Genomic DNA, 21071 nt, shown 5'->3' on the forward strand with positions numbered 1-21071 from the left:
TTGGTTAGTTTGTTTGTTTTGTTTGTTTATTGTACAATTGTAATTGAGTTTATGTCCATTCAAATTTAAATATAACATATACAGGTTTAACTTTGCCTATATTTATTGTTTAGAGATGTCAATCTTAATTACAAAGCTTATGTAAATTTTTATTTAAACAAAGCAAGCAAGCCAACCAAAGTTTTAATCTACAAGCATTAGGAAATTAGCTCAAATCCTATATATTGATATCTTTAAAACACGAAATTAAAATAATGAAGAATATTTTTTTTAAGATCTTTTTTAAAACATAAAATTGCAATAATTGCAACTTAAAATTGCATCTTTATCATTTGACATGAAATTGTAAAAAGAAAAATAAATATTTTATTGCCCATTGAAGTAGTTTTGATAATAGTAATTACACTACCCATTGACTTCCAGTTGATGCATGTAAAAAGATGTGTTCCAATTACTTTAATTACTTTGATCTTTTGAAATCTCTTACAATAAAGCCAACTTGTATAAAACTTGATTAATTAAATTTCAAAGAGAAAATTCTTTTTTAATTGACAATGCATTTACTTTCTTAAGAAGAATAGGAAGTTTCCGTGTATTACTATCATCATCCAAGTCTATTGTTAATTTGAAAACTACTTGTTTTGACTTTGTATTTTTACCAAGTTGTTTGTTTAATGTTTCATCAAATTTATGTATAATTTTGCTCATTTAAAAAAAGAAGGACAACAAGTGCAGTGTTCTTTAGTAGACCTATAGGCCTTCTTAAGTTTGGATCAAATATTTTTATAGCTTATTGTAAACATATAAAAAAGTTTCATCATATTCAATTCTAAAAAAACCAGATTCATATTTATATGTCACAAATTAAAAGTATAAAATGTCTGAACTACTGACCATAGAATTTATTTTATTGCCATCTTTTGTCAAGTTTGTGCACTACATGATATGCAGTTACATGCAGGGATTAAAACATACATTTTCAAGAGGTAGCCCTGTGAGTCATGCCAGTGTTATTGGTGGACTAGTGTGGTATGATTAAGGAAAAGTAAGGAAGAAAGTAGAAGCCTAGGTCAAATTAATGGGTCCATGATCTACTCAGCCCTTCAGAATACAATTTAATGACAAGTTTTTTAAAGATTTGATAGATTTTAGTTTTAACACAAAAAAGTTTGAATATAAAAATTGTAAAGTATAGGAAAATGAGAAAGTAGAAAATTCAGACCAAAGTATAATAACTCATGTTTCTCTTGTTTTTTCAGTGATATTTTCGATGCCATGTTTCCAGTGCACAGACATTCAGGGGAGGTCATTATACTGCAAGGTAAATATCAATTAAAACAGAATTTTAGCAAAGTACAGCAACCAATACCATTTACATTCAAAAGACATTTAAAGTTCAAGTATACACTATCATACACATTATACAGGTTAATACAATATACCTTTGCATTACATTTCATTATTAAGGGTTATTGGCCATGGTTTTCTGCACATCATATCATGGTCAATGGTAAGCGATGGTTGCATTTTGACAGGGGTTTGCATCACTTTATCAAAATGTGCAAAGAAAATGGGAAAAAAAACATTCACAAGAGTTAATAATTGAAAATAATTCAAATAATAAGGAATATGTATGTACTAAAATAAAATTAAAACACAAAAAAATCATAAATATTGAAAAGGACGAGCCAAATTCAGGCATTTTTAAGAAAAATGTTTACTAAATGTGTTCAGTAAATTCCAGCATCATGTTCAGAAAAAAATTAGAAAAATATTTTCATGAGGGCCAGGGGTTTATTCTTCAAAAGTCATGTGTTCTGAAATTGCTATGACAGCTTTTGTGTGCACCATAGATTCTGTCTCTGGTTAGGAATTAGCGGTCAAGCCCTGCATTATCATATCACAAATTGTTTTATTAGTTGAGAATCCCACACATTTATTCCATACATAAAATAATTTGCAATGACAATTCCTTTCAAGTACCATAATGTGTTAATGTTCAGCCTAGTCTTTAATGGAGTGGCTTAATCTCTTGATGAAGGACAGGCATTAGCTTTAATGCACTTAAGCCACTAAGGACAGGTATACTTTGAAAGAACTCAAGTCATGAAGGAATAACAATAACTTTAATGCACTAAAGCCCTGAAGGAATAGCAATTTCTTTAATGCACTAAAGCCCTGAAGGAATAGCAATAACTTTAATGCACTAAAGCCCTGAAGGAATAGCAATAACTTTAATGCACTAAAGCCCTGAAGGAATAGCAATAACTTTAATGCACTAAAGCCCTGAAGGAATAGCAATAACTTTAATGCACTAAAGCCCTGAAGGAATAGCAATAACTTTAATGCAATAAAGCCATGAAGGAATAGCAATAACATTAATGCACTAAAGCCATGAAGGAATAACAATAACTTTAATACACTAAAGCCCTGAAGGAATAGCAATAACTTTAATGCACTAAAGCCATGAAGGAATAGCAATAACTTTAATGCACTAAAGCCCTGAAGGAATAGCAATAACTTTAATGCACTAAAGCCCTGAAGGAATAGCAATAACTTTAATGCACTAAAGCCCTGAAGGAATAGCAATAACTTTAATGCACTAAAGCCCTGAAGGAATAGCAATAACTTTAATGCAATAAAGCCATGAAGGAATAGCAATACCATTAATGCACTAAAGCCATGAAGGAATAACAATAACTTTAATGCACTAAAGCCCTGAAGGAATAGCAATAACTTTAATGCACTAAAGCCATGAAGGAATAGCAATAACTTTAATACACTAAAGCCAAGAAGGAATAACAATATCTTTAATGCACTAAGCCATGAAGGAATAACAATGACATTAATGCACTAAAGCCATGAAGGAATAACAATAACTTTAATGCACTAAAGCCATGAAGGAATAGCAATAACATTAATGCACTAAAGCCATGAAGGAATAGCAATAACATTAATGCACTAAAGCCATGAAGGAATAGCAATAACATTAATGCACTAAAGCCATGAAGGAATAGCAATAACATTAATACACTAAAGCCAAGAAGGAATAACAATGACATTAATGCACTAAAGCCCTGAAGGAATTACAATAACTTTAATGCACTGCAAAAGCCCTGAAGGAATAGCTAAGATAATTTTAATGCACTAAAGCCATGAAGGAATACCAATATTTTTAATGCACTAAAGCCATGATGGAATAACAATAACTTTGATACACTCAAGCCCTGAAGGAAAAATAATATGTTTAATGCACTAAAGCCATGAAGGAATAACTAACTTTATTGCACTAAAGCCATGAAGAAATAATAATAAGTTTAATGCACTAAAGCCATAAAGGAACAAGAATAAGTTTAATGCACTAAAGCCATGAAGGAATCAGAATAACTTTAATGCACTAACGCAAATGCAGGATAAACAATAACTTAAATGCACTAAAGCAATGAAGGATTAACAACATTAATGCACTAAAGCAATGCAGGATTAACAACAACTTTAATGCACTCAAGCCATGAGGGAATAACGATATCTTTAATGCGCTAAAGCAATGCAGGATTAACAATAACTTTAATGCACTATAATAAATCCATGAAGGAATAATAATAATAACTGTAATGCACTAAAGCGGTGAATGTAGAAACTTAACAATAAATTTAATGCACTAAATCCATAAAGGAATAACAATAACTTTAAAGCCATGAAGGAATAAGAATCACTTTAATGCACTTAAACCCTGAAGAAATAACAATACATTGAATGCACTAAAGTCATGAAGGAATAACAATAACTTTAATGCACTTAAGCCATGAAGGAATACCACTAACTTTAAGCACCAAAGCGATGAAGAGTAGGCATTATATTTAATGCACTAATATGCTCCACTTACTTCATTCCAATTTTTTTTATTTTACCTGTTTTTTGCATCAATTGTGCCTATAAAAATCAATATAAGACAGACCCTTGTTATGATGAATTTTGTTAAGACACAAGATATTGTTTTTCAGACTAGTAAAAGGAAAATATTTTAGTGCAAACTGTTAGTACAATAGAATTAAAGAATAAAAGTACTTTTGAGTAGGAGTTTGTTTGTGGTAACATATGGCTTTTGTTTTCATTTTAGTTGGTTAAGGTCATATATAAATTATTCTTTTAGTACTAAGATAGGTTTCTTAAGAAGTAGATCAGGGGAGAGGATGAGATATCAATTGGTTTGACATCAGCTGGTTACTTATTTTTCTCTGCTGTAGTCTTTGTCTTCGACTCTGAACCAGCCTGCTAACAATACACCTCTTGATTAATTGGCCATTTGTGAAAATAATGGGAAAGGTTGGCGAGGATAGCTTGGTGATATTATACTGGTTAATATTTGCTAAACTGAATAACTTTTTTTATGTAATTCATATCTAAGAAATTTTAAACATTAAATGAGGAAAGTTGAATTCAAGTGAAATTGTTGAAACTGATATAAATAATTTTTTTTAACTTTAAAAAATCAGAAACTAACAAAGTACAAAAGTAGATCTGACACATAAAATTAAAAAAAAATATGATTGATTGCATTATAAAGTCATAACGTCAGTTAACACTATTCAACAAACTTTTGAAAGTGTATCTTTTCAACAACCTGATGGTCTTCTGTCAGTTCAAAGTTAGGAAATGTGTAAGTTGTTGTCTTGTTTTCTTTTTTCTTTTGGGGAATTGGATGTTCTTTACAGATCTTTGATGGTGTTTGTGGAATTTGTTTACTGCTTTTCTAGACTGCAATAAAGAACTTGACAATTAGGCCTAAATTAAAATATTGTTTGTTTCCCCAATCCCGACCCTGCCAAGCCAGGTGTGGATAGGTAGGTAGGGAAATAATTTTATTTTTCCAAAAAGCTTGAATATTATCGGACGATCCGGCAAGCCTGAAAATCCAAAATGAATAAAATAATATTTCACTTAGTTTTGACAATAAAATTTTATGAGTAGCACCAATTTTGAAGGGTCGGTCGGGATTGGGGAAACAAACAATATTTTATTTAAGGCCTTATATTGGATAAATACCTACCTTAGGTTGAAGATTGTATGATGGTCTCTAATTATTATTTGTTGTTTTCAGGTTGATCTGATTGATCCTGTTATACTCAACATCTCTGTTGTTTTTTTGTTAAGAATTGATTGCTTCTTTCTGTAATATTTTAGGGTTGTTAAGCTTTGAACTCTACATTATGTTTCAAATTATCTTAGGGCAATGCTATAACATCCTACCTGATAACTAAAAAAATGTATTCTATTTTTAATTAAAAAAAGAGGTATTGGTATAAATCAATTACTGTAAATTCCGAAATAATTGGGATATTTTTATTAATTCGAAAACATATATGCCACTTGTTGAATAATTCTAAAACACAAAGAACTTGAATTCTGATATCTGATACATGCAAAAAATTTGAAGTAGGGAAAATTTACAAAAAAAAAACATCGTGATTTTGGAAATTAGCAAACTTTTGTCAGTTCCTCATTAGTTTAACAGTTTCGGTAAATATATTATTAAGAAAATTGAGAAAAGATGGGATTTCTGAAGGAAAAAAGTTGCATGCCTAATTATAGCATTTAAGATCACAGAAAAGTTATTTAAAGGAAGTATCATCAAGCAAGTTCTACTTTAAGTTAATTGAAAGTTATTTTAGTAAATGATGTCAAACTTCGGTAGTTTGAGCAATAACCAGTGTTTAGAGATGTGTATAATCCTTTTATAATCCATAAATAGAATGTGGCATGGATTTATATTCGTTATTCTATTATATAAGCTTCTTGGAGAGATTGTTTGCAAGATAATTGAATCTTTTCTCACAGCTGAAGATAGAAAGTGCACTTTAAATTTATTTTCCATTCCATTTTAAAGCCAACAGGGAAAAAAAATACTTTAAAAATTTACACTTGATTTAACTAAATGAAACGTACAGAAACAAAAACAAATCAGCTTTCACTTTCAAAAATAATTGGATGTTAAAATGAGTGTTAAGTCAAGTATGAAAATAATTGGATTTTAATACATGTACAAGTAACAAGTCACTTTTGAAGATAATTAAATGCATGATAATTTGATTTTTAAGTCACTTTTGAAGATATTTAGATGTTAAATGTACAAGTTTCAAGTCAGAAAGTATCAAGTCACTTTTGAACATAATTGGGTGTTAATACAAGTATCAGTATCATGTTTGAAGACTATTTGGTGTTAATACAAGTATCAAGTCACTTTTTAACATAATTTGGTGTTGACACAAGTCTCAAGTCACTTTTTAATATAACTGGGTGTTAACACAAGTATCAAGTCACTTTTTAATATAACTGGGTGTTAACACAAGTCTCAAGTCACTTTTTAATATAATTTGGTGTTGACACAAGTCTCAAGTCACTTTTTAATATAACTGGGTGTTAACACAAGTATCAAGTCACTTTTTGATATAACTGGGTGTTAACACAAGTATCAAGTCACTTTTTAATATAACTGGGTGTTAACACAAGTCTCAAGTCACTTTTTAATATAATTTGGTGTTGACACAAGTCTCAAGTCTTTTTTTAATATAACTGGGTGTTAACACAAGTATCAAGTCACTTTTTAATATAACTGGGTGTTAACACAAGTATCAAGTCACTTTTTAATATAACTGGGTGTTAACACAAGTATCAAGTCATTTTTTAATATAACTGGGTGTTAATACAAGTATCAAGTCACTTTTTAATATCACTGGGTGTTAACACAAGTATCAAGTCACTTTTTAATATAACTGGGTGTTAACACAAGTATCAAGTCACTTTTTAATATAACTGGGTGTTAATACAAGTATCAAGTCACTTTTTAGCTCACCTGGCCCGAAGGGCCAAGTGAGCTTTTCTCACCACTTGGCGTCCGGCGTCGTCCGTCGTCGTCGTCGTCGTCCGTCGTCGTTAACTTTTACAAAAATCTTCTCCTCTGAAACTACTGGGCCAAATTAAACCAAACTTGGCCACAATCATCATTGGGGTATCTAGTTTAAAAAATGTGTGGCGTGACCCGACAAACCAACCAAGATGGCCGCCATGGCTAAAAATAGAACATAGGGTAAAAATGCAGTTTTCGGCTTATAACTCAAAAACCAAAGCATTTAGAGCAAATCTGACATGGGGTAAAATTGTTTATCAGGTCAAGATCTATCTGCCCTGAAATTTTCAGATGAATCGGAAAACCCATTGTTGGGTTGCTGCCCCTAAATTGGTAATTTTAAGGAAATTTTACTGTTGTTGGTTATTATCTTGAATATTATTATAGATGGAGATAAACTGTAAACAGCAATAATGTTCAGCAAAGTAAGATTTACAAATAAGTCAACATGACTAAAATGGTCAGTTGACCCCTTTAGGAGTTATTGCCCTTTAAAGTCTATTTTTAACCATTTTTCGTAAATTTTATATATCTTTTACAAAAATCTTCTATGAAACTGCTGGGCCAAATTAATCCGAACTTGGCCACAATTATCTTTGGGGTATTTTGTTTAAAAAATGTGTGGCTTGACCCGCCAAACCAACCAAGATGGCCGCCATGGCTAAAAATAGAACATAGGGTAAAAATGCAGTTTTCGGCTTATAACTCAAAAACCAAAGCATTTAGGGCGAATCTGACATGGGGTTAAATTGTTTATCAGGTCAAGATCTATCTGCCCTGAAATTTTCAGATGAATCGGACAACCCGTTGTTAGGTTGCTGCCCCTGAATTGGTAATTTTAAGGAAATTTTGCTGTTTTTTGGGTTATTATCTTGAATATTATTATAGATAGAGATAAACTGTAAACATCAATAATGTTCAGCAAAGTAAGATTTACAAATAAGTCAACATGACCAAAATAGTCAGATGACCCCCTAAGGAGTTATTGTCCTTTATAGTCCATTTTTAACCATTTTTCATAAAATTTGTAAATTTTTACTTACCAGTAACATTTTCCAGAGAAACTACTGGGCCAAGTTTATTATAGATAGTGATAATTGTAAGCAGCAAGAATGTTCACTAAAGTGAGATGAACAAACATGTCACCATCACCAAAACACAATTTTGTCATGAATCCATCTGCTTCCTCTGTTTAATATTCACATAGACCAAGGTGAGCCACACAGGCTCTTTAGAGCCTCTAGTTAATATAACTGGGTGTTAACACAAGTATCAAGTCACTTTTTAATATAACGGTGTTAATACAAGTATTAAGTCATTTTTTTAAAATAACTGGGTGTTAACACAAGTATCAAGTCATTTTTTAATATAACTGGGTGTTTATACAAGTATCAAGTTACTTTTTAATATAACTGGGTGTTAATACAAGTATCAAGTCACTTTTTAATATAATTTGGTGTTAATATAAGTATCAAGTCACATTTTAATATAATTTGGTGTTAATATAAGTATCAAGTCATTTTTTAATATAATTTGGTGTTAATATAAGTATCAAGTCACATTTTAATATAACTGGGTGTTAACACAAGTATCAAGTCATTTTTTTAATATAACTGGGTCTTAACACAAGTATCAAGTCACTTTTTAATATAACTGGGTCTTAACACAAGTATCAAGTCACTTTTTAATATAATTTGGTGTTAATATAAGTATCAAGTCACTTTTTAATATAATTGGGTGTTAACACAAGTATCAAGTCACATTTTAATATAACTGGGTGTTAACACAAGTATCAAGTCACTTTTTGATATGACTGGGTCTTAGCACAAGTATTAAGTCACTTTTTAATATAATTGGATGTTAACACAAGTATCAAGTCATTTTTTAATATAACTGGGTCTTAACACAAGTATCAAGTCATTTTTTAATATAACTGGGTCTTAACACAAGTATCAAGTCACTTTTTAATATAATTTGGTGTTAATATAAGTATCAAGTCACTTTTTAATATAATTGGGTGTTAACACAAGTATCAAGTCACATTTTAATATAACTGGGTGTTAACACAAGTATCAAGTCACTTTTTGATATGACTGGGTCTTAACACAAGTATTAAGTAACTTTTTAATATAATTGGGTGTAAATGCAAGTATCAAGTCACTTTTTAATATTATATGCTGGTTATTTTAGTCACTTTTGAAGATAATTTGATATTATTGCAATTAAATGTTTTTAGTTACTAATGAAGTAAATTAGAGGTTTAAATACAAGTATTAAGTCTTTTTGCAGATAATTCAATGTTTATAGAAGTTTTAAGTCACTTTTGCAAGTTAAAAAAAAAAAAATTTATATCTAGAAATATAAGTGTAAATCAGATTTAAAGACAGCTATTGTAAAGAGTCCTGAGGGTGGTTTGTCAATTTACATAAAATGTTGGTTTGGAATATAAGGAATAAGAACACATCTCACATACTAATTGGGGAAAAATAACACTTTTGGTTATCTCTTAAGAAAAACATCTATTTTCTAAGAAAGTAATCTAATTTAAGAAGATAAATGTTATATTGCCATGTCAGTGCCAATTATTCTTGTGTTGCTAATAAAATGTTAGTTTTTCTGGTTAATGTAGAAATAGTCTGATTTCGTCAATGCTGAAAGGCGGAAAAATTGCATACCAAATAGAAATATTCCAGACACAATTACCATGGAAGATAGAAACATTCTGTCAAAATTAACCTTTAAATTGCATTCCTAATTTGTCAGTGATTGAACGATTAAAAAAAAAATGTGTTCTAGAAGCTGTAACTTTAATTAACTAACTGTACACCAATAGGAAAATAGATTTTCGAGAACCTACATGTAATTTTTTAAAGAAATATTTTGAAATGCAATTGAAAGTTGATGTTCCTTTGCTTGAATATAGTAACTTTAAAGTCTATTTTGATTGCAAATTTATTTTATTGAAAAATTTTGCAAAATAAATTTTCTACCATGACTTATTTCTGAGGTCATCTCTGAAGACCTTTATCTTAAAGGCTCAATTTTTTTCACGTATTTTATATAAATTACACTGTTCAGGTTTTCCATTTGAATGGTTTTACACTAGTAATTTTAGGGCCTTGTATAGCTTGCTGTTCCGTGTGAGAAAAGGCTCTGTGTTGAAGATTGAACGTTGACCTGTAATGATTTACTTTTACAAATTGTGACTAATGGATAGAGAGTTGTCTCATTGGCACTCATACCACATCTTCTTGTATCTATCAATATCAATTTCAATCAGAATTGGATGCATACTTGTTGTGTAATTAGCATATTGTAGCAACAAATTGATCATTAGTCAAAAACTAAAGCTTCAAAGAGATTTGTATTTTATATTTGTATTATTAGCGTTGCTGCATTTTAAAGTGCTTTTTTGTCGAGCCTGCAACTTTTGTTGCAGAAAGCTCGACATAGGGATATTGATCAGGCGGCGGCGGCTACGGCAGCAGCGGCGTTAGCTCACTTCTTAAAAGCTTTATATTTCAGAAGGTGGAAGACTTGGATGCTTCATACTTTGTATATAGATGCTTCATGTTACGAAGTTTCCGTCAGTCACATGTCCAATGTCCTTGACCTCATTTTCATGGTTCAGTGACCACTTGAAAAAAAAGGGTTCAGATTTTTTGTAATGTTGAATTCTCTCTTATTATAAGTAATAGGATAACTATATTTGATATGTGCGTAACTTGCAAGGTCCTCATGTCTGTCAGACAGTTTTCACTTGACCTCGACCTCATTTCATGGATCAGTGAACAAAGTTAAGTTTTGGTGGTCAAGTCCATATCTCAGATACTATAAGCAATAGGACTTGTATATTTGGTGTATGGAAGGACTGTAAGGTGTACATGTCCAACTGGCAGGTGTCATCTGACCTTGACCTCTTTTTCGAGGTTCAGTGGTTATAGTTAAGTTTTCGTGTTTTGGTGTGTTTTTCTCATACTCAATGCAACAGGTCTTCTATATTTGTTGTATGGAATGATTGTAAGGTGTACATGTCTAGCGGGCAGATGTCATGTGACCTTGACCTCATTTTCATGGTTCAGTGGTCAAAGTTAAGTTTTTGAGTTTTGGCCTTTTTATCTAATACTATATGCCATAGGTCAACTATATTTGGTGTATGGAAATATTTTATGATCTTTATGTCAGTCGCACAGGTTTTATTTGACCGTGACCTCATTTTCACTGTTCATTGCACAGTGTTAAGTTTTTGTGTTTTGATCTATTTTTCTTCAGCTATAAGTAATAGGTCAACTATATATGTTGTATAGAAGCATTGTTAGCTGTACATGTCTGCCTGGCATGGTTCATCTGACCTTGACCTCATTTTCAAGGTTCGTTGGTCTTTGTTTAGTTATCTTGATTAATGTTAATAAGTTTATGTGACAGTTAAGTAATAAAGCTTTATACTTTGGACTATCAACATAATATCAATGATTAGTACAGAAGGCGAGACATTTCAGCGTGTGCACTCTTGTTTTTATACATTGCAATGTTCAAAGCCACCATTAACTTTCACTTTGAGTAAATAATGGAGATGACCCTTAAATATTGTTAACTATATTGTTAACTTATTATTTTATTTGGCTCTATATTATTTTAAGTTTTGCAATATTTTGCTATGATAAAATTATTTTTTATATTTCAGGTGATGAGGGTGATAATTTCTATGTTATTGACCAAGGTGAAGTAGATGTAAGTATATGTATTATTGACTGAAGTTTGATCAGGTGTATAACTTCAGTTTTATTGACCTGGCTCAAAACTCATCAAAGATACCAGGATAATAAATTTGTATGCCAGACACACATTTCCTCTACAAAAGACTTGTCTGATGTACGTGCACCAGCTATTGGGGATTTTTTTCCCCATTTCTAGACGGGGTAACTTACTGGTAGTCCTTTTTTTTATAAAATTTATTAAAGACTGCATGGGTACAAGAATTGTGTAATCAACTCCTTCCAAAGTTTTCAACCCAGACCTTGAAACTTCATAGGCAGATTGCATGTACTTTGAAGTTGTAAACATGCTATTATGGAATTTTTGAGGTATTGTTACATTTTCCATTTCAAATATTGAGTGTTCAGTAAAGAGCATTTGTCTTTGTTTAAGAATCATACAGCAAATTAACCATGGCAATTTTAGTCTTCAATCTTTTCTTTTTTTTACTTTATAAGCTATATGTTATCATCCCTAGAAAATTGCCCTTGTTGATTTGTCATATTTATAACAACCATCAATATTTCTGAGTTCTGTTAAGATTTAGGTACAATTTATTTCTGATGAGTATTTATTTTTGCTCCATTGAGAGTACAATATTATTGCATTTCCTACACCTTGCTGATTTTTTCTTGTTTTACGATTTCCTTTATGAAAAAAAAGGATAGTATTTTCGATGGAAATTCATTGAAATAATGAATAATGTTTGGTCACAAGTTAGAAATCCTGTTATTGTTTATTTTTATAGCATTTTCTTCTTGTTTATTGATAATTTTCTGGTTGATTATTAATTTTCTGGTAGTTATTGCTAAGTTATGGTTCTGTTTTTACTAGTATTTTCTCATTATTTTACTATTTATCTGTTGAGACATAAAAATGAGATTAAAGCATCAAGGACAAGGCAGTTAAGAATGGCAAAAAATAAATTGATTTTGAAGGATTGTATGCTAATTTGAAGCAATAAAAAAACTTCCTACAAGTTTCTTTGAATAGCTTCTACATCTGCATTCCTTTATCAGTGTTAAGGCCATGGTCAAAGTCAAATTGGATAACAATGGCAGGAAAATTACTTACGGAAGATAGGATCCAATACATTTAAGCAATGTCAAGGACAAAATATGTCATAGATGGAAAAGCAGATAGTCGCTAAGGAGGTCAAGAGTTATCACACTTTTATGTATTGTCAATGACAACAAAAATCCCAAAATAGGTTAGAGGGAAAAATCCTTCATGGACAATAACTGTCATACTCCTGACTTGGTACAGGCAAATTTGCTTATGTAGAAAATGTTGGATTAAACCTGGTTTTATAGCTACCTTAACCTCTCACTTGGTATATGATGAAAGTCACATTACTTTGTACATTTTCTTATTTAATGACACCTTGGATTTTTATTTCACAAATTGTGCATCAACATCCTTTTTTTGTGATGCTGCATTAACATGATTAATGAAGGATTGGAAGATATTAACAAAAATACAGAAACCTTTTGCTTCAAGATAAAAAAAAAAATGTTATCTTTTTAAAAGTTGGTGTCAAAATTGTTAATTTATACCTCAATCAGTTTTAACATGTTGAAAATTGGGATAAAATCTTAAGCTTTGAGGATTTTGAAGTTGTATTAACTCTGTACAAACATCACTAAGATTGTATTTAGCTGTTACAAATTACGAACTTTTAATTCAGCATACGATGATTTAAAATCAAGATAGGCCTGCAGGCAAAGTTACAGTATCAGCTCATACAGAACTTTCTTTAATGCCTTGAGAGCTGTTATATAAAATACTTTAACAATTCTGTTTCTGAAGAATTGATTACAATATTAACCTTAAATTAAAAAAATAATGATGCTAATATTACCAAAAAGCACAGATCAGTTTTGAAAGTACTGGTGGCATCACTTTTAGTATTCTTGAAGTATTATGCTCCTTTACAAATGAACAAAAATGCTGAATTCAACCAAATTTTATTTTACTTATACAGTACACAATGCTTATTGCTATAGTAGAAATTTGGTGGCATCACTTTTACCATTCTAGAGTTATGAAACTTATACACAATGGTAATTACGTACCACAAAAACTCAAAACAAATAAGAATTTGGATAGTGTCACTTTTACTATTCATAAGTTATATCCCTTTATAACATTATAGAGGGGGGATAGGACCTTTATCGGGACTACGGGATTGTGTGTTTTTAAGCTCGGGATTTCGGGATTGACCCTTTCGAGATCCGGGAATTCTTTTTACAGATTTCCGGACCTTGGGATTCCGTATTTTTAAGCCCAGGATTTCGGGATTTCATGTTTTTAAGCCTGGGATTTTGGGATCAGGACCCCTCCTATCCCCCTCATTATAAGGTTAGACAATAAAGATTCTTCTAAAGTTTCATTGAAATCTGTCCTTAATTAAAATATGTGGATGAAATATGGAGAAATAGAAAGCTTAAATAATGCTTCATAAATTCTGTGCAAGAAAGGATTAATATTCACATAGTTGATATTGTCATCTTAAAAGAAAACATGACAGGAGTCTTCAACCTTATGAGCCGATTTCTTGTAACAACAAGCTTGAACTATCAATGAACTTACAGAAGTGATTTGTAAGTGGTGAGACATGTCTTTGTATAAGATGATATGCTTTGTCCAACACAGGTAATGCGGGGTTCACACATTGCCGATTATTGCTCCCGTTTGAGATCAGACAGCGATACGACACGAAAAGTGAAAAAGTCGGATTAGTATCCTCAATTATCTGGAATGTCCTATTATTGTCTGAACGCAGTCGTTTTAGTTCGTAACAGATTCCTACTGGTCGGGAAGGGTCCGAATAGTTCGGCAAAGCACCCCGACAGTTAGGTGCGTCCCGTAACATTCGGGGAAACTCAGCCGATTTTGTCTAGTCGGATTACAATCGTGCCTATGTCGTGACAGATTCTGCTCTATCGGATCGAATTCCTAACAATGTTCTGTGTATTCGGGACGGTGTCCTGTGGAACGGGAATGATCTGGAGAAGTCCCGACAATAACAGAATACAATACGACTGAGACCAGACAAAGCCGTTTGCAATGCGATAGAGCGGACCGTGATAGGATTACGTTCCGACAGTAACTGATCATCCCGATTATGTCGACAGTTTTCGAACGGATAACTTCCGTCAGCGTCGGTTCACTGTCTTGTCACTATCTGATCTCTGTCGGATTACATTCGGTAGAATCGGGACGCAGTCGTGACAGACTCGGTCGAATTTTACCTGGCGAAAGATACAAATCGAATTTCCATCCACGATTCACAGGACCTTGATCAGACTTTTGACAAATTTTAATCGGGAATGGTCCTGTCAAGGACGGCAGTAAAAATCGTGAATGTGTGACCCCAGCTTAATCGTTGGGATCAGTGACACTCATATAAATCATTATGACCTCTGGAACAAAACTAATCTGTTTTTGTAGATCAAAAATGTAAAGAGGACTCAAAAATTTTGGTTTTAAATTATTTTTTTTTTTAATTTTAGTAAATGGTGACATTTTACCAACTTTTGGCCAAATATGGTCTTGAAATGTTCAGCTTGATGATTTTTTTTTTAAAAAGCCCAAAATTTTGTGCTAAAATGGATCTATTTCCGAAGCCTTTAAACCCTAAGTAAAAAAGAAAATCTCTTTATGATATTACCTAATACAGGCTCCAAAGTCAGCACAATTTGGAGATCCTACAAATATTTAGACTAGTGAATTTTTGGACCTTAAATCTTTAGAAAAAACTTCAACCTTTGATCGAAAATGTTCACTATTAAACCAAAAGTGTAAAGGTAAATTTTGAATCAGGCTAATAAAATCATAAAATTCTAGAGAGTGGATGGTATTGATGCCAATTAAAAAAAATTGTGGAAAGAAAAAAGAAGAAACAAACATTATAGAAAAATAATATTTAGATACATTAATGTATTATTTCCTAATCACTGCTACTGGTCTTAAGGATAACTTATGTTTATAAAATTGTTGTTTTATTTAAGTTTTTGTGTGAAAAAAGGTTATATTGAACTTCAGAGAACACATTTTTAACTCATAGCAAAATTAATGTTAAAGGTAAAAAAAGCAAAAAGGAAAATGTAAAACCTATCATTCAGAAATGGGAAAATTGACAAAAATAAGTTATAACTATGATGCTAAATGTAGCTTAGGTTTATTGTTGAGAAATTGCACAACACTTTCATAATATTTATTCATTTTCATTAAAGTTTACAAAAATGTTATCAGAACGAAATTGGTTGCCATGGAAATAACATTTTATTTTTACGCCAATATTCCATTAAATGTAATTGAATATCCTGCTTTTAATGTTTTTCTTTAAAGGTCAAATTGCTGCAAGACCCCTCAGAAATTAATTATTATTGAAATGTGTGATTTTGCATTAATCATATTATATATAAAGAATGGCTGTAATATTTTCCCTGTCTTATAATGAAGAAATACAGTAACTAAAATGTGGTGCACACTGAATAACCTGTGTAGTATATATTATTATTACAATATAGATATAACAAAAATAAACAATCTCAAACATGTTATAGATTAAGAATGCAATATAATTGGGAAGTTTTGCTAGTCATTAAACCAGGTTCAGCCCAACAATTTTTCTTTAAATGTCACTGTGCCAGTTAGTCAGGAATATGGCAGTTGTTATCAAACAGTTCGTTTCGATGTACGTTGGTGTTATTTTTTGTTTCAATGTTTCTGCTGTTTTGTTGTCTTCCTCTTATAGTTGATATGTTTCCCTTGGTTTTAGTTTGTAACCCTGATTTGTTTTCTCTCAGTAGATTTATGACTTTTAAACAGCAGTATACTTACTGTTGCCTTTATTTAATAATTCATTTTGCATTTAACAAAATGTTCAGAGTTTTTTTTACCATGCTACAGAAACAGTATCAGTCCAATAACTGATTTTATTCTGATGGCTATCTTAAATTTACTGAGAAATTATTTGAAATAAGACAAATTGATTCTGACATCATTTCATTTACAAGACCAAAAGGGAAGGAAAATTGACAAAAATAGATATTTACCATGTTTACTGTGCTGTAAAATGTAGTTCATATTTCATGCTGTGAAGATTATGCAAAGTGATCATAACAATCATAAATAAAGCCATTATGAAATTGATTGTTTTTCCTGTCTTCAGATATTTTGGTTTATAATTTCGTGGAAACAATTCCATTTATCAGTAGGAAGCCTTTGAAGAATTTTTCCTTTTCATGGTTATTAAGTTTTATAATGAAGCAGCAGTGAAGCCATATTCAATCAAAAGTTGAAAAACATCAATAAAATGATTTTCTGCAGAGTTATGTAAGAAATAAAACCACAAATTGAAAGAAAGCGCTGAAGAAATTTAATTTGATAAAAATCAATGTAGATGGAACATTTTTGATGATTTGTAACGATTGTTCAGAAATATGACAAATTAATTCTGACATCATTTCATTTACTCTGAACAACTGTTTTGATGGGCTTATAATTACAAATTATAAAACTCCGAAATTGATGGATTGTAAAATGTTTGTCAAATATCACAATTTTATATTGGACCTAATGTTAAGATTGCAAGGCTGACAGCGTATTGATATTACAATTTTATATCAGACCTAATATTAAGATTGCAACACTGACAGCGTTGATGGTATAGTAATTTGGAGGCACACTGTTAGTGTACTTCTCAGATGAAAATAAAGCAGAAATAACAAACAGTGGCCGTAAACCATAAGGCGAAGAAATTGAAAAATTGTCAACAAATTATTAATATAGTGATGCTGTTAGTGTGAAAGTGCATATTAATTATATTTCATAGACTCCTGTTATGCAATGATTTAGGAACAAATAAGGTTATAAAATAATTATAGATAATGATAGAGAAATTTTGATAGTGTCATCTTAAATTTAATGAATTGTTTTGTCTTGTTTATTCCTTACAAAATATGGGGGCTGAATGTAATACGTCACTCAATCTTGTTTGTTTTCAATTATTTCATAAACTCATTGGATAAATTTTGTTTTCTTTGTTTTATAGATTCCAATGAAACTTTGCATTAGTGTACTGAATATAGCTTATGAAGCTGTGCAAGACAAAATATTTGTTCAACATAAAATCCTTTTGCATTTGATTGATAAAAATACATGGTGAAATGAGCATATGTCTATGAGACAGCAAAGTTTTTTTATTTTTTTTAATAAAATCACACAAGAAACCAGAGAAACCAAAAGACCATCAGATATCAGCATACAGAGTCTTTATGAACTTTACTGGTGGTCTATACAATAAATAAATCAAGGAGTCTCAAAGTTGTGTTTATGAATTAATCAGAAACTGTTAGACTAAGATCTCCTTGCTGTATACCCTCTATGCCCTAATCTGAATCTTTCATTTTAGTCAGTTCATAGTAACAGGTCCCATATGGGGTTCAGATATCTTCCGGCAATATTGCAATTCATAAATTTGATATGTGTCAGATGACACTAGTTTTAATATGTTTTATTTTTCTATTTTCAGATATTTGTGAATGGAGTTAATGTGACAACCATTAGTGAGGGTGGAAGTTTTGGAGAACTGGCTCTTATTTATGGAACACCTAGAGCAGCAACAGTTAAGGTAAATGTAATTTACTTATAAGGTAAATGTAATTTACCAAATGATTATAGAACTAGTTTAATATAGAGTATGTACAGTGTAAACTGATTTATAGTGTGAAATAGGTCTTAAAAAGTACTGTCATTAAAAAAATATCTTTATCCTATGACATTGAGAATGAAAATGAGGAATTTTTCAAAGATACAATAACCAAACTAAAGAGCAGAAAACAAAAGAAGGCCACCAATTGGTCTTCAATACAACAAGAAAATACCACATCCACAGTGTCAGGCCTTAACAAAAATGTGCACTTGTTCAGTGAAAGTATACAATGAATGGGGAACAACTTTATTTTCTAAATAAATTTTGAGGTTGGGATTCAACAGGCAAATAAAGTGACTTCACAAAAATATTAAAAATGATAAAATTTGAAAATATCAAAACCCTCCTATATATATAGATGTGTTTTGTTTCAAGCACTATTTAACCAGGTCAAGGTAAATTAACTGATTGTCTATTGACAGGACAAGTCTTATTTTTCTAGAAAATGCTAGAAATTGCAGAAGAGAAAAAAAGTAAATAATACATGTCAGTCGTTAATTGTATGCATGTAACATTTTATAAGGAAATGAAATAACTACCTTTACATGCATCAGAAACACCTACGTACATTTCAAAACATCGTCAGTATCTGTCAACAAACATTTAAAGAAATATTTACATTCTAAGGTCACGTGTACCTCAACATTTATTTCATTTTGTTACATTGATAGAATTTTGTTTCCGTCTTTACATAACAACATCCGCCCTTTTTTAGCTGAGGGCTTTGTTTGTTTTCAATATAAAAGATTGTAATATCCGCCCTTGCCTTATAAAACAGTGTGGAAAGGACATGAAATTGATCAGGGTTATTATGAAATTTACATCTCTAATAGAATGATTATGTCATTATAAACCTGTAATATTTGCCTTCAAGGACAAACTGACATTTTCCGAAGCATCTTCATGTGGAGTTTGTTATGTTTGTTTTTTACCGATTTAAAAAAACAAGGTTACCTGTGAAAAAAAAAGTTGTTATGGTATCTGACAAAACAACATAGGTTTTTGAAATAACCTTTATGAACTATCTAGCTACATTAACAAAAGTTTGAAAAACTAAAATATAAAATGTTTGACAGCAAAAAACAAACAAAAACAAAAAGGGGCATGAAAAGAAAAACCTAATAAGTCAACTTGGCAAGTCTATATATTTTTGTAGCAAAATAGCTTGATTATATAATAAAGAAGATGTTGTATGATTGCCAATGAGACAACTTTCCACAAAAGACCAAAATGACACAGACATTAACAATTATAGGTCACCGTATGGCCTTCAACAATGAGCAAAGCCCATACCACATAGTCAGCTATAAAAGGCCCCGATAAGACAATGTAAAATAATTTAAACGAGAAAACTAACGGCCTTAATTATTTATGTAAAAAAATAAACAAAAAACAAATATGTAACACATAAACAAACAACAGCCACTGAATTTACAGGCTCCTGATCCAATGTTAACCAAAATAGACTATTAATATGTTTACAGGCAAAAGGTGATGTAAAATTATGGGGCATTGACAGAGACAGTTACAGAAGAATACTTATGGTAGGTAGTCCCTATTTATATATATACATATGACATGTGATAATCCTAATGGCAGCTTCTAATGCTTAGTTTCAGTATCATACAGATATTCTTTTTGTAGGAATAGAAATAGCCATATTAAAGGAATTTAATAGAATTTAGAGAATCACATTTATTTTGAAAATCTAAAATGAGAATTTAATTTAATGGTAAAAATTTAATTTATTAGTTTAAAACTAGGTAATTTCCATGCAGATAATAACTTTGTATAAAAGGCAAACAACTCTTGGAAATTTTTTGATAATGGGTAAGTTGAAGTAGGAATTTTGTTAAAGAAGTATTTTTTTCCAGTTTTCTAATTTCTGGGTTTTTTTCTTCACATAATTACACAAGCATACAAAGTGTACTTTAAACAGTGTGTTTGTCAAGCATTCAAGTCATCATGATAAAATAAGCATATTATTGCCTTTAAAGGGTATGACAAATTTCAAATTTATAAACAAAGCTTCTGCATAAAACACTCTTGCTCCTGAAAGAATCAATATTTTTTTCTTTTACCATAAGGTTTGACTATATTCAATTATCTAAAGGTTTGACTATATTCAATTATCTAAAGGTTTGACTGTATTATTCAGTATTTTTCTTAAGATTTGACACTAATCTTAAGATTTGACTAATCTAAAGATTTGACACTAATCTTAAGATTTGACTAATCTAAAGATTTGACACTAATCTTAAGATTTGACTAATCTAAAGATTTGACACTAATCTTAAGATTTGACTAATCTAAAGATTTGACAGTACTATTCAGTAGTTATCTAAAGATTTGACTGTATTATTCAGTAACTATCTAAAGATTTGACTGTATTATTCAGTAACTATCTAAAGATTTGACTGTATTATTCAGTAACTATCTAAAGATTGACTATTATTCAGTTACTATCTAAAGATTAGACTGTAATATTCAGTAACTATCTAAAGATTTGACTGTCTTATTCAGTAACTATCTAAAGATTAGGATGTTATATTCAGTAACTATCTAAAGATTTGACTGTATTATTCAGTAACTATCTAAAGATTTGACTGTATTATTCAGTTACTATCTATAGATTTGACTGTATTATTCAGTAACTATCTAAAGATTTGACTGTATTATTCAGTAACT

At 30.7% G+C, this 21071-nt stretch overlaps 1 protein-coding gene across 3 annotated transcripts in view; it reads left to right on the forward strand.

Moving 5' to 3' along the window:
- The window catches only part of LOC134724639 (cAMP-dependent protein kinase regulatory subunit-like), a 96396-nt gene that overhangs the window by 65882 nt on the left and 9443 nt on the right, over nucleotides 1-21071 (forward strand). For all 3 annotated transcript variants that reach the window (XM_063587784.1, XM_063587785.1, XM_063587783.1), the window contains exons 4-7: nucleotides 1260-1321; nucleotides 11592-11638; nucleotides 18204-18302; nucleotides 19868-19927. In XM_063587784.1, the coding sequence (XP_063443854.1) occupies nucleotides 1260-1321; nucleotides 11592-11638; nucleotides 18204-18302; nucleotides 19868-19927 (268 nt within the window). The remainder of the gene's footprint in view (nucleotides 1-1259; nucleotides 1322-11591; nucleotides 11639-18203; nucleotides 18303-19867; nucleotides 19928-21071) is intronic.

The sequence above is a fragment of the Mytilus trossulus genome, chromosome 7 (genome assembly GCF_036588685.1).
Source record: "Mytilus trossulus isolate FHL-02 chromosome 7, PNRI_Mtr1.1.1.hap1, whole genome shotgun sequence".
Classification (NCBI taxonomy): Eukaryota; Metazoa; Mollusca; class Bivalvia; order Mytilida; family Mytilidae; genus Mytilus; species Mytilus trossulus.